The sequence below is a fragment of the Condylura cristata genome, unplaced genomic scaffold (assembly GCF_000260355.1).
Source record: "Condylura cristata isolate star-nosed mole 26May11 unplaced genomic scaffold, ConCri1.0 scaffold00003, whole genome shotgun sequence".
Lineage (NCBI taxonomy): Eukaryota > Metazoa > Chordata > Mammalia > Eulipotyphla > Talpidae > Condylura > Condylura cristata.
The window spans coordinates 44,504,850-44,517,409 of record NW_004567104.1 but is presented as its reverse complement, the minus strand read 5'-3'; the positions used below and the strand labels follow the sequence as shown (position 1 = coordinate 44,517,409).

General features: G+C 33.3%; 1 protein-coding gene across 2 annotated transcripts in view; it reads right to left on the bottom strand.

Moving 5' to 3' along the window:
- The window catches only part of CBLB (Cbl proto-oncogene B, E3 ubiquitin protein ligase), a 178,436-nt gene that overhangs the window by 51,830 nt on the left and 114,046 nt on the right, over positions 1-12,560 (bottom strand). For both annotated transcript variants that reach the window (XM_004675235.2, XM_012733931.1), the window contains exons 8-9: positions 11,727-11,814; positions 8,894-9,025 (exon numbers count right to left, since the gene is read on the bottom strand). In XM_004675235.2, coding sequence (XP_004675292.1) covers positions 8,894-9,025; positions 11,727-11,814 — 220 coding nt within the window. The remainder of the gene's footprint in view (positions 1-8,893; positions 9,026-11,726; positions 11,815-12,560) is intronic.

Below are 12,560 nucleotides of genomic sequence, written 5' to 3'. Positions count from 1 at the left end.
AAATAAGAGAGTGTGTGTGTTATACATGCAATGTGTGTAGGTGTATATATACATATAGTTATGTCTAAATGTTTCCATTTTAGACTCCTAGTTTTTTAAAATAACTTGACAAATAAACCAACAGGAAAAAATAACAAATTTATACTCAGGAACCATCAACTGTCTTAAAACCCTGTCCATCTGGACACCACTCTCTTCCATGTTAATACCACATGAGAATGTTTTAGCATTCATATTGTTTTCCTTCTTTAGAATTACTCATTTATGCATACAAGAACTTGGGTACAGGCCAGAGGTGAGTGGGGTGAGAGGACTCATCAGAGACAGAGTGGGGTACCGAACAGGCAGATACACTGGAATACACTGCTGAGGGGAGCAGCAGGTGTGTCAGGAGAGGCCCACTTCATCACATCCCTGGCTGGGGATCGAACCTGTGCTCAGTGGTTGACACCAGGGAGGTCCCACATTCATACTGTCTTCAAAGGAAATATTATAGAAATATTAATGCAAATGCTTTGGATCATAAATTCATTTACTGACTTACTGAAAGTTTTGTTCAAAGTCTCAATTTTATTTCTCAAAACTAACTGCAGTAACAATTCACACTGCTAGGAAAACAGGACAAAAATGTTTTCATGCCTTGCTGATAATGATGCCTTTCACAGACAGGTGACATGTGCCATGCATGTTTTGTTGTTTGTTTTGCATTATACCTTGACTTTAGTAGTATGTTATTTAAAAAATACTTATCTGAAAAGGTGAGATCTTATATCTTTGACTCAAATACAGAGTTGTAAACCAATGTTACTGCAAAAACATCCAAAAATCATTTTAAAGCAGAAATGGGATAGTTAGCATAATGAGAAAAGGTAACATTTTAAAGAAAAACTTGAATACATAATTCTGGTTTGTTCCATCCATTTGAAATGATGGGAAGCTAGGCATCATGAGGCCGTACAGTGATTAGCTGGTTAGCAGTGGAATTAACACTCTTACTCTCATCTCAGGAACAGTTACTCATTGATTAAAAAAATAAGCTGCAATGCACACCCAATTTGATTCATAAACAGATCACTCTGAATGTTTCTCCTTTATAGTATTTACTATGATTTTCATCCATCAATTTTTATAAGATGACTATATCATAAGCAAATTAAACTTAACCATAAATTCTCAAATGCCACTTTGATGCTCTGTTCTACCGTCTGTCAGATGGCTGACTGACTACATCTGAAGAAGGTCTACAACAACACACACTCATCAGGACTGTGGCTCCATAATTAAAATAATGTTTGTCAACACTCAGTTAATAGAAGATCAAGGAGTACATGCTAATGAAAGAGAAAGACAAATAACTTCCTAGTCCCCAACATATTCACATTCTTTGACTGCTAGGAGGAAGTATTTGGGACTCCATCCATTCTAAATGACTCAGATTTCACTTCCTCAAATGAGAGACATTTCAAAACAAATGAGGATTACACTCATTTGAACACTTAACTATTTAGTATGCTCATAGTCAAATATGTTAAATTATTAATGCTTTAAGTTAGTGATCATAAATATGTTAAGCTGAGAAAAATAGAATTTTTCTCAAAAACAGATTGCCCAATCTCCCAAAAATCCCATGTAAAAATCCAAATAAATGTTATCAGTATGATGTCAATGTCATCACCATTAACATTAGATAGGTCACCATCCATAGTCCTCCTGTTTAAATATTCAGGTGGACAGTATCTCAAACATATATTTTAATTATTTAAAGGCAAATGTTATAGTACAATTCATTTGCTCTCAAGATGATTGATTATTCAAGGGCATACTTGGAAGGCCAATCACTCATATCTTCCTATATATACAATATACATGGAATGCTTAAGAGAATACATAGGATTTCAAGAGTCTCATTTTCAAGTGCATTTTATAGTATATGTGTGTGTTTTCCATCTCAGTAAGTTCTAATTTAAATCACCTTGCTATACCCTTCACATAAATTTTCAATATTTATTTTTAACAATGAACAACTATAAATAACTGGATAGAAAAATAAATCATACAAACTGAAAGTAGTTTGGGTTCTGATAAGTAATTTCAGAGCACAATATTTACCACAGAAGCTATCTTTTTGCTAAAAGAATGAATGAAATGTATGGTGATAGTTAGTTAATAGTAATACTAAATAATCCAGAATGGAAGAGACTTTGGTTTGGTGCTCTTTTGTATGGGCAAGCAAAGACAACGTTGAGGAACCTAGACTTTCCTAGTTTTAACCTGGGAAGTACAGGAAAATATAAGCAGTGATCAGAAAAGGATGACACACAGTTTGAGTCAGGACACTTGGATTGGACTCCTACTCCCGTTTACAGTGATGTGACACTGAAGAAGTGAACCACTTCCCTTGTAGGGAATAAGAATGCACATTTTAAGGTACATTTTAAAAATAAAGTGAGGTAAATTACTGCGAATTTTCCAAGGTGTTATATATAGATTCTAGTTAGTATTATTACCATAAAACAGTCTCAAAGACAAAAAATAAATAAGGAAACAGATCTTAACATCTGAAAAAATAATTCCACATTCTAATAAAATAAATGACCATAAAACTACACAATTAGTGTATATACATTAATAATCACAAAGATGATTCTATCAGTTACTATATTAGGAACAATTAGAATTCTAGAGAGTGTAATATGCATTATCTCTACATTAACTCATTTAACCTTTATGATGTAGGTATAATTATTATGTCCATTTTTCAATAGGAAAATTGTGAGTTTACATAACTTGATGGCGACCACATGGCCAAGCAGTACTGTATAAGAAATCAGATGCAGGAGCTCTCTTTCAGGAACCCAGTCTTTTCATCTCTCCATGCTCACTACACTATTATCAGGATGTAATTCTTCAAGTCAGAATCCTACCCTCAATCAAAATAAAGCTTGAAAATACCTATTACTGGATCATCTGAAAATGGGCAAAAACTATTTTGTTCAAATTGTAATTTTCAACATTAAAGAAACTACTGTAAGTGAATATTCTATTTGCTCTTGACTGAAAATTTTCATTTTTTCATATGAAGATTCTAAACTTTCCCTAATTTTTACAGTCTACCTATTTTTCACATATTAAGAACTTCTATAAAAATCATTTGTTGCTGGAGTCCAACTTAAATTTTTAGCATATGAAGCTTGTGAGCTTGCTCTCTGGAGCGGTTTTATTCAGTGGAGTCAACTTTTAAGATACCTATTAAATGCTGCTGGTTAAAGCCAGTAAGAAGTGTTTCCTGAGCCAAAATCTGCCATCTTTTGGGTTATCACAGCAGAGAGAGCTGCCACTATTTCAGTCACTACACAGACTGCTGCATGTGCTCTACCTGGCAGCATTTTCGCACACCTGTCCTGCCTCTCATTCCTACAGTCATCACCTCAGCTCTGACATCATGAAGCATTGTGGGAAAATGCCAGCAGTCCCTACATACGATGTGAAAGAGGAGCTTCAAGTTTATATGAAAAGGTTAAAAACTGTCAGAGAAGGAATAGTATTTTATAATATCCTTTAAAACAAGTATTTTCTTTGTAGTTGTACGCTTACAAAATTTTCTAAAGGCTAGACACATGAAGGTTGGCTGCTCTGGAGGGAAGGTCCAGTAAAAGTGAACTTAGAGTGCCTGATGTCATCATATGATGTTGCTTCTCATCTCTCAGACAACCATACATCCCCCTCCCCATACAGGTCACATAAATATTTAATCACTATCATGAAAAACATCTGTTTATTTAGTGTGAAATACTATTTTGAACACTGACATTTCTTTTAAATTATTTTGAAAAAATATGTAGAGGGAGTAAATACAGGAAAACATTACTTTTAATTTATTTAAAGTTCTCTGCATAATTCAAAACTAAACTGCATATCTAATGACATATGTGTATCCATTTTATTTTGGAAGAAAGAATTGAGGAACACAGTTTAGTGTTTGTGCCATTAATAAACTCAAGCCATTTTCTGGATTTCTGAAAAGAAAAAAAAGCCCCAAATAACAGAAGTAAAACATTTCTCACACCTTAGCGATAACCCTGCAGAAACACAGCTGTATAATATGCTAACTACAAAAAGAAGAGAAGGAATTCAGAGTGAAGGAAATGTTCGTTAATATCTGCAGGATAGCATGGAAGAGGGAGAAAATGCTCCAAGTTTTATTGCCAAGGGTAGAACAGAAATACCACACCCAGAGTGATACTGCTTCAAAGAATGTCTCAGGAGAGGTACTATTCAACTTGTTTAGCATTCGCTGTAAACTCTGCCTTGCTTATTCAATTTATTAAATAACAAAGATGTCTCAGAAAGAGAAAAAAAATATTTGACACCTCGTGGAGCCTTGACTAATGGGCCATTATGACAGCAATTACAGAGTAACCACTTGCAGCCACTAACAACTAGCTGACATTGCTCCCTTGCATTTTTTCAGGTTTCTGTTAATTACGTAAAATTCAAGTCTCTGATGAATTTTAATTAAACCAAAGAAGGCCATCAAATGGAAGGAAAAGTCACTGAAAAAAGACTTGCTAAAAATGCACATTGGCTGAACACATTATGTTTTATGATCAGAGTTTAATATTTCCTATTGGACTCTTGACTGATTAATCAGCTTCTTGGCAGACACGCAGCCTTTAATATCAATATGCCAACCAAAAGTACTTGAAAGTTAACAAAAAATGTCTGGCACCCATAATTAAATCTAAAGGATAACACAATGTTCATTTCAAGTAATTGGTAATCTCACGTCCCTCCATAAAACTTCAGATATAATTTTGACCTTTTGATTGTTTCTGAGCATTTTAAGCCCAGATTAGTACAGAACTCGGGAAATAGAAGAAGTTCAAGGACTGATTCCTAAATAAATAAATGAATAAATTTGAGATCTTGGAAATGAAAGATGATAAATTCCATGTCTGCCTCTACCAGGGCAATAAGGGGAAACAAAATAAATTTCCCTGTGCAATATTAAGTCTGAAAACTTAGCTTCTCTAAATAGAAGAAAACAATCATATAAAACAAAGATAATGAATTCAAAATGAGAAAAATTGGGACATTAGCTCTGTACTCTTCTGAATAACAAATACCTGAAGGGAGACATGTATCACATCTCCAGCTGTAGAGTTAATATTCACATAGCATTCTTCATTACATTTATACATTTAGACATAGTATTTGAAAATATAATGCAGTCAGGAAAATTTTCAATGATTCTTTTTGCTCTCATCTGCATTATCAGTTAGGGTAAGCTCATTGAAGCTATAATGTAAAACTTAGGTTTCTAATATTTGTCAACAGAGTTTTAAATGGATTTATTTTACATGACTTGTATTACATCACAAAAGTGTTTTCAGTAACATGGCTAAATGATTGTCAAACATTGCTGTTTACACAATAACATCAAAGCTGATTAAACAGATCTGTTAGTTGGCAGGAAATACCATAGTAAGAAGTCTGTCTGTAATTTGGAAATATTCAGGTTTTCCAAAAGTCATGATCGAATCTTGAAATTTCTTTAACCACAAAAATTCTACTGAGATACAGACATTACGGGGTATAACTTGGAATTCTCAAATCATATTCTAAAAACAGTTTTTTTCTAGTGTAGAGAAAATTTGAACCAGTGGTCATCCTGTATGGTTCTTGATGTAAAAAAGCCTTATATTGAACTGGGTCTAACTGCCTCTAAGTTAGTGCCAATAATAGTGCAAACAGCAAAAGTGCAAAGATGAGGTTAGAAAACATGGGAAAATATCAAAATGTGAAAAGGTTAAGGGAATCATCCAGCAGCTATTGAACAGAAAATGTACCTGAGGGTTCAAATTTTAAGATTCGTTATCAGATTTTGAACATAAGTGATCTTTGAAAGGATCACAGGTATGTGAGAGAACTGAACACAACTAACGCACTTATAAGGGCTTTCACATATAATTTCAGTCTTGATTTAAGGTAATCTCAGTTCTTTTCTTTTTCCTTTATATTATTTTGCATAAAATTTATAATTATTAAATGTCTATCAATATACAGATAGGATGCTTGGTGGAGGATCTGTAAAACAGATAAAACAATCCACATTGAAGGAGAAATAGGTAAATGTGTAAATGTTTACAATTTGAATACAAAGAGGGGGTAGGGTGTTGTAAGAACATATACAACATATATCAAAAGAACATTAATCATGAGCCTTTGTGTGGGGAGAAATAAAAAAATGTAATAATAACTTTGCATAGTTTTCATTAAGCTATATCCAAAAACTCTGATTAATTAGAAAAATAATACTCATTAATGACATGAGTAGGATTTTATTTGATTATTTCCAGCTTGTGGGTACTTTTTGAGCTTTTCATTTACTACCTTTTTGTAACTATTTTATTAATATTTTCTCCATAGCGTCTCATAAAAATTTTACTCAAAAGCTTGTCAGTGCAGTTTATGGTACCTTCCCCAATGTCTAAATGTAAACAGAAGTACTTCAGAATAAAGATTATAAAGGAAATTAGCAAATGTTAACATTTATATTTATGACTGGATATAAGTCCATTAAACCTACGTACGAAATCATGAAGTAAATAAAGGAACTGATTAACTACCAGCAAGAGGAACAGCATCATCCAGAAAATGCACACACAATAATATATACAAAAGTTGTGGAGATATTATTGGCCCAAATTTAAAAAGGTCAATCTCTTTCAATAAGAACAGATATTAATTTAGTTTTTGTTATTCAACCATTTCTTTTGCATACCCTGAGCAATGAGGTAGTTTGTATGATATTGTAAATAATCTTTAGATTCAAAGGTTTCTACCCAACATTGGCAACTTCTGACTCTTAACCCATTTAACTTCTAAATATGCAGAACAGCAAGTTAAAGATACCAAGTCCTGCAATACCTACAGCTATAGGCTTTGAGCTCTTGGTCTCAAGAGAAAAGACAGATGCACAGCCCCTACAGGGACGCAGAGTACCATGGGCTTGTACCAGCCTGGAATTCTGGTTTTCTTTCATGAGAAATGTAAAGTGTTTAGCTACTTTATACTGGTGAGAATCTTACCACCACACTGAAGAAATAGTCCAAATGAGTGACAAGCAAAACAGGCCTCTTTGACACTTTAAAATTCTGAAAAAGCTTATCAGCAAAGCAAATCATCCTAAAGTAGTCCTGTGCCAGTCCGCCTGGCACAGAGTCAAAGAACGAAGCTTTTCTTAAGACAACCTAGAAAGCAATCAGGTGTGAATAGACGACTTTGCTAATGCCATCATCATCATCCTTCTTCCTCTAGTCTCCTGGTAATATACAAAATTCCCCAACATCATGAGACGATGAAAGGTAATTAGGGCAAATACATGAAGGTAAATCAAAAGTAAAATACAAACCAAATGCATATTGAAGGAAAGAAATGTAGGGAAGGTGAACACATTTTCCTGAGATAGCAAAAGTGTCTGGGAGTCTATAGAAATGGCATTAGAGGGGCCTTCCTGGTGACACAGGGTTTAAAGACACAGCACAATCAAGCTATCCACAGCCACTGCAGCATGAACTCGATCCCTGGCCAGAGAAGTGGCCCACATGGCACAGCAGACCTCTCCTGACCTGCCTGCTGCTCCCCTCAGCAGTGTATTTCAGTACATCTGCCTCTTCTGCTCCCTACTATCTCTGTGAATCCTCTCAACCCCTGCACCTGTGGCCTACACCCCAAATCTTATATGCATAAATATATATTTAAAATACAAATGGCTTTAGAAATATAAACCAGTAATAATTCATTTCTGAGTTCTTTTTCTTCACCTACTTCTTAAATCTTCCTAAAGTAAAAATAATGCTTTTTATAAATTTGTAAAAATGTGAAAGTCATATGTATTTTTGAAAGCATTATATTTTATTACCAAGTAATTATTCAATAGGCTTCCATGCCTGAGTCTGCTTTTCCTTTTCGTGAGCCTCTCTTGCCTTCCTCCTCAGGCAGTTCTCTGTTTAGAGAGATTAGGAGTGGGAGAGCCCAGGACAGGGTGAGAACAGCACAACTGCAAATTTAATTATCTTAAAATTTTAATTATCTGCTTTCTAAACCCTACCAACACTGACTTTTGTACTGATTGTAATGAAAAGCAGTAAAAAATGGATTGATGAGAATACTTCATAAATCTACCAAATATTTGAAACTGGAAATCTGTCCAAAGGTTCGTTTTAAATTCCCCAACCTTTATATTAAAAAAAAAAAAAAAAGCAAGCCTTGGGAAAACTAGTTACTTTTTAGGTTTTATGCTAAAACAGCAAATCAATATTTATTTATTGAATGCCTGCCTACAGAGGGAAAGCAGTTTGTCTTAGATTCTGCTTCTGTAAATTATAAAATGTAATGCCTGTTTCTGTGGTAACTAAGTGTTGAGGAGATTCTTCCTGTCAGAATCTCCTAGTTAGCTTTACAGAGCAACTGAAGACCCATTCCTCCTCCTGAGAAAAGAGTGGGTTGAAAATCTCAATATAAGACTTAGGTGGTAGGGTTTACTTTGCTTCAGAATCTGACCTACTGTAAAGAGAATCAGATCTAAAGTAAAGTGCGTAAGTGGGTAGTGGGCAATATGGATAAGTGACATCCTGCAATAATTGGTGTTACAAAACCACTTATGATTAACACCATAAAATCGTTACACATGGAAAAGAACCAAAACAAAACACAGCCAAAAAATCTAATTCTAGAAAAGAAATTCAAACACGTAAATTGACAAATCATTTAAGAAATGTGTGCTTTGTATATTACTTTGAGTCATTAAGATGAAGAGAACTGAAAGTATACAATATCAATGTGGCCTCTGAGGAAGACACCTTTGCTGCTAATTCAACTGGGGTAGTACCTGCCAAGCTGTAAGGCAAGAGGTGCACATCAAATGCCCACAAGGCTCAATCTTGACATCTTTGTCGTTCTCAGCACAAATTTTGCAGAGCTGAAATGTGGAGCCCATCTCACAATACAGTTCATACTGTTCCTGGGATGTAGGAGGGAAGAAAAAGTTAATGTATTTCTAGCATGAACACTAGTGTAGAATTTTCTTAAATACAACGGCTTACAGTAAACACATCACACTTGATTCTGTGAGGATAATGCTAATCATTTAAGACAGGTGATAAACTGATCATCACAATTTAGTCTACACTGTCATTTTTAAGGAGATTTGAGATTTTATCAGGCTGCAAATAATTTAATGTGCATACTGTTCTCTTAGCAAGGGATTTGCTTAATAGTCACAGGGAATCAAAACACAAACCATCCATCATTCATAGCAGGAGTATAATGGACCAGGCGAGAAAATAATAATAATAATGAACAGCTATATATATACCAGAGACATTTTATGGGCGTGGAGTAGGGAATGGAATCAGAAACAGCGTGGGGATGGAAATGCATTGGACTATGGTGATGGCACATGGATGACTTGGTGATGGGAAGCCCACAGGGATTACAATTGAGATGAAAAAAAAATGTACAAAATGATGTAAAAATAAACTAATATAAAGACAAACCATCCAGTTTAAAAGGATGGCATATATTAACTGTACCATAGATATATGTAATTTTACATTCAAATTGCAAAATATGTATATGGTTCTGGCTGATCATTAAACTTTATTTCTGAGATTATCAGATATTTCATAGTAGAAGAATAGCAGCATCTTCTCTTTCTGCTACCAGACACTATGGTCCACATTTATTATTTTAAATAATCTCCAAGGCATAAGACATAATGAATTTTTAAAATTAAATTGTTTCCCTCAAATTCTGTAATGAATCTTCAAATCTAAACTGCATACCCTTATTCTAATCTAGTGCTGTCAAGAAAACTAATCACTTCAGCAACTAAAAAATTTATGAAACATTTCTTCTCTTGACTGATTCAGTTAGAATATTTTGGCATAATAAAACCTTCAATGGTCAAAAACTAGAAAGGTCTATGTCAGAGAAGGTACAGATATACTGGTCAGTGTAAAAGAAATACAAAAAAAATGTGTGGTTCAATAGGGATACAATGAAAAGGTATCATGCAAACAAAGATTTTTTATTTAAATAATAACAAAGATTGATTTATTTAAATGCCTGTTATGTACCTGGCCATGGGTAGGATAACTAGTATTTGGTCCCACACATGATAAAAGATTCTTATAATATTGATGTGAAAAATGCATACTATACATAGATGCATATAAACACCTTAGTACATCTATGTAGATTGTGTCTATCATGGTGCATATTATTACTCTATAAGTAGTTTTCTAGTAACATTTAGAAAAGGACAAGAGGGAGTGGGCCAAGCTGGCCAAAAAACAAATCTCAAGTAACCCAAAATAAGTCATAAATCACTAATATACCTAAAATAATAGATAAGTATTTACATTGGTGATGGCAAAGGACCAATTTGTTGTTATATAAAGATTATAAGCTAAAGCTACCAGTGCAGAACTCAAGGCAACCTAAGGGGTACGATATTCAAATACTAATGAAATATTTAGGGAATGATGTAACTCCTGAACACTTCAACAGAGGCTTTTGTAAAGGACTGTCTCTTCTGAGTACACTTTTACATATATTAAAAAAACATATAACCACCACATCATTTAGAAAATGGCAACCTTGCATTAAATTGAAAATCTGCTACAAACTATGCAAGCCAGTAAGTGTGCTTCACACAATATCAATACCACTGGAACTAAGTATTTTATTAAAATATTCAAAATGAGAAATGAAGTAAAAAAATTACCGGGTGTCCTTCCCACAAAACTACTGCTTTTGTTATTTTTATTAGTTAGCACACAAAAGCACAAGTTATACTGTGTTATTTAAAACAAGATAATACGTAAAATATAATATTCAAGATCCTATTGTCATCCTGTCCCTGACACCCTCGAACCTCTTCATGTCCTCAGCTAAATATTGGTTAATGTTCTTTTATTTTTAAATGTATATTCATTATCTTCATACATGATACTGATTCTTGAACTCACATAATGAAACAGTACAAAATGAAACATCACAACTGTCAAGTTTCACATAATGAAGCTTCAATCAATTTACAGTATGGTATGAGAATCCACTAAGGTTTATTAGTGATGAAGTACACATGATGAAGTTTTTTTTTTTTTTTACTTTTATGAAAAATGAAAACGTAAATATCCTAGTGGACAAATCTCTATATATTCATTAGGGATTTATAAATTTAAAGTCAAAATAGGTTCTTATTTTGATAATTAATACTACTCTCAAAAAAGGCTTTACCAAATTATACTCAACTCAATCTATGAAGGTTACCAAGAATGGATTTATAAAAATACAGTTATTATCTTTAATAAGCTTCAATTATTCATTTTACCCTAAAAGCTAATGTAAAAAATTATTCTAACCATTTTTGGAGATTCCTAAGCCTGTAACTCTCTTCCTCATATTTATCTGCTTACCTATGGATTTATCTATCTCCACATACAAATAACAATATTATGTCAAAAGCAAGAACATTAAAAGCAGAAATTTTTATCTCAAATGTGAAGTAATTTCTTCCCACACAGAATTTCTAATTATCTTTTGCATTAAATAACTATGTATGAATTTAGCTACAGTTCAGGTAGAGAATCTTAATAATTTCAAAGGCATTCTAGTTACTTATTAACTATAAATGTTTGCAGAAGTTTTTTTTTTACCTGTGTAACTTTTATGTGATCATGGGGTGTAGGTTCACATAATCCTGTCAGATCAGGATTATAACTCCTCCCATCAGGATAAAGATAGCTGGATGATAAACAGAAACTTTATTACCAAAGGACAGAGATTAACTGAATTTGATTATTAAAATTCTTCTATATGCACACATACATTTTGATATAACATCAAGAACAACTCTACCACTGTATCTATAAATAAGTTATTTATGATATTTAATATCTAGAAATCATTTTCATAGAAGAAATATGTATTGTATATGGACTCAAACACCAAGCAATCATTTTCAATACTCTCACTACATGTTTTAAATGTAAATTTAAAAAATTACTGGTCTTCCATATTACTTCTTTCATCTAAAGAACAGTTAACTATGATTTTATACAAGTAGGAAAACATGGAATTAAATCCCACAATTTTCCCACAAAAGTTACTCAAACAGTTCATGGTATTCCCATCTCTTCAGTTTTCTATCCTCTGTCCTTACACTATAACATTAACACACACACACACACACACACACACACACACACACACACACACACCACAGTTTAATTAGAAGATGTCACAAATCTGTTTTATTTACTTCAAATCAAGCTACAAAACACAGCATGATCTATAAATATCAGGTTCTATCATTAGATTTAAAATAATAAAAATTACAGTTAATGCCATCTTGCAATGCTAAACCAACTCTTATCCAATACGAAATTAAAATCATGACTGTACAATGTTGGTAAATACTTTTTTGGATTAAATATAGAAAGTGTAATGTTACCAACTACTCGATCTCAGTAAGCAATTACAAATCATTT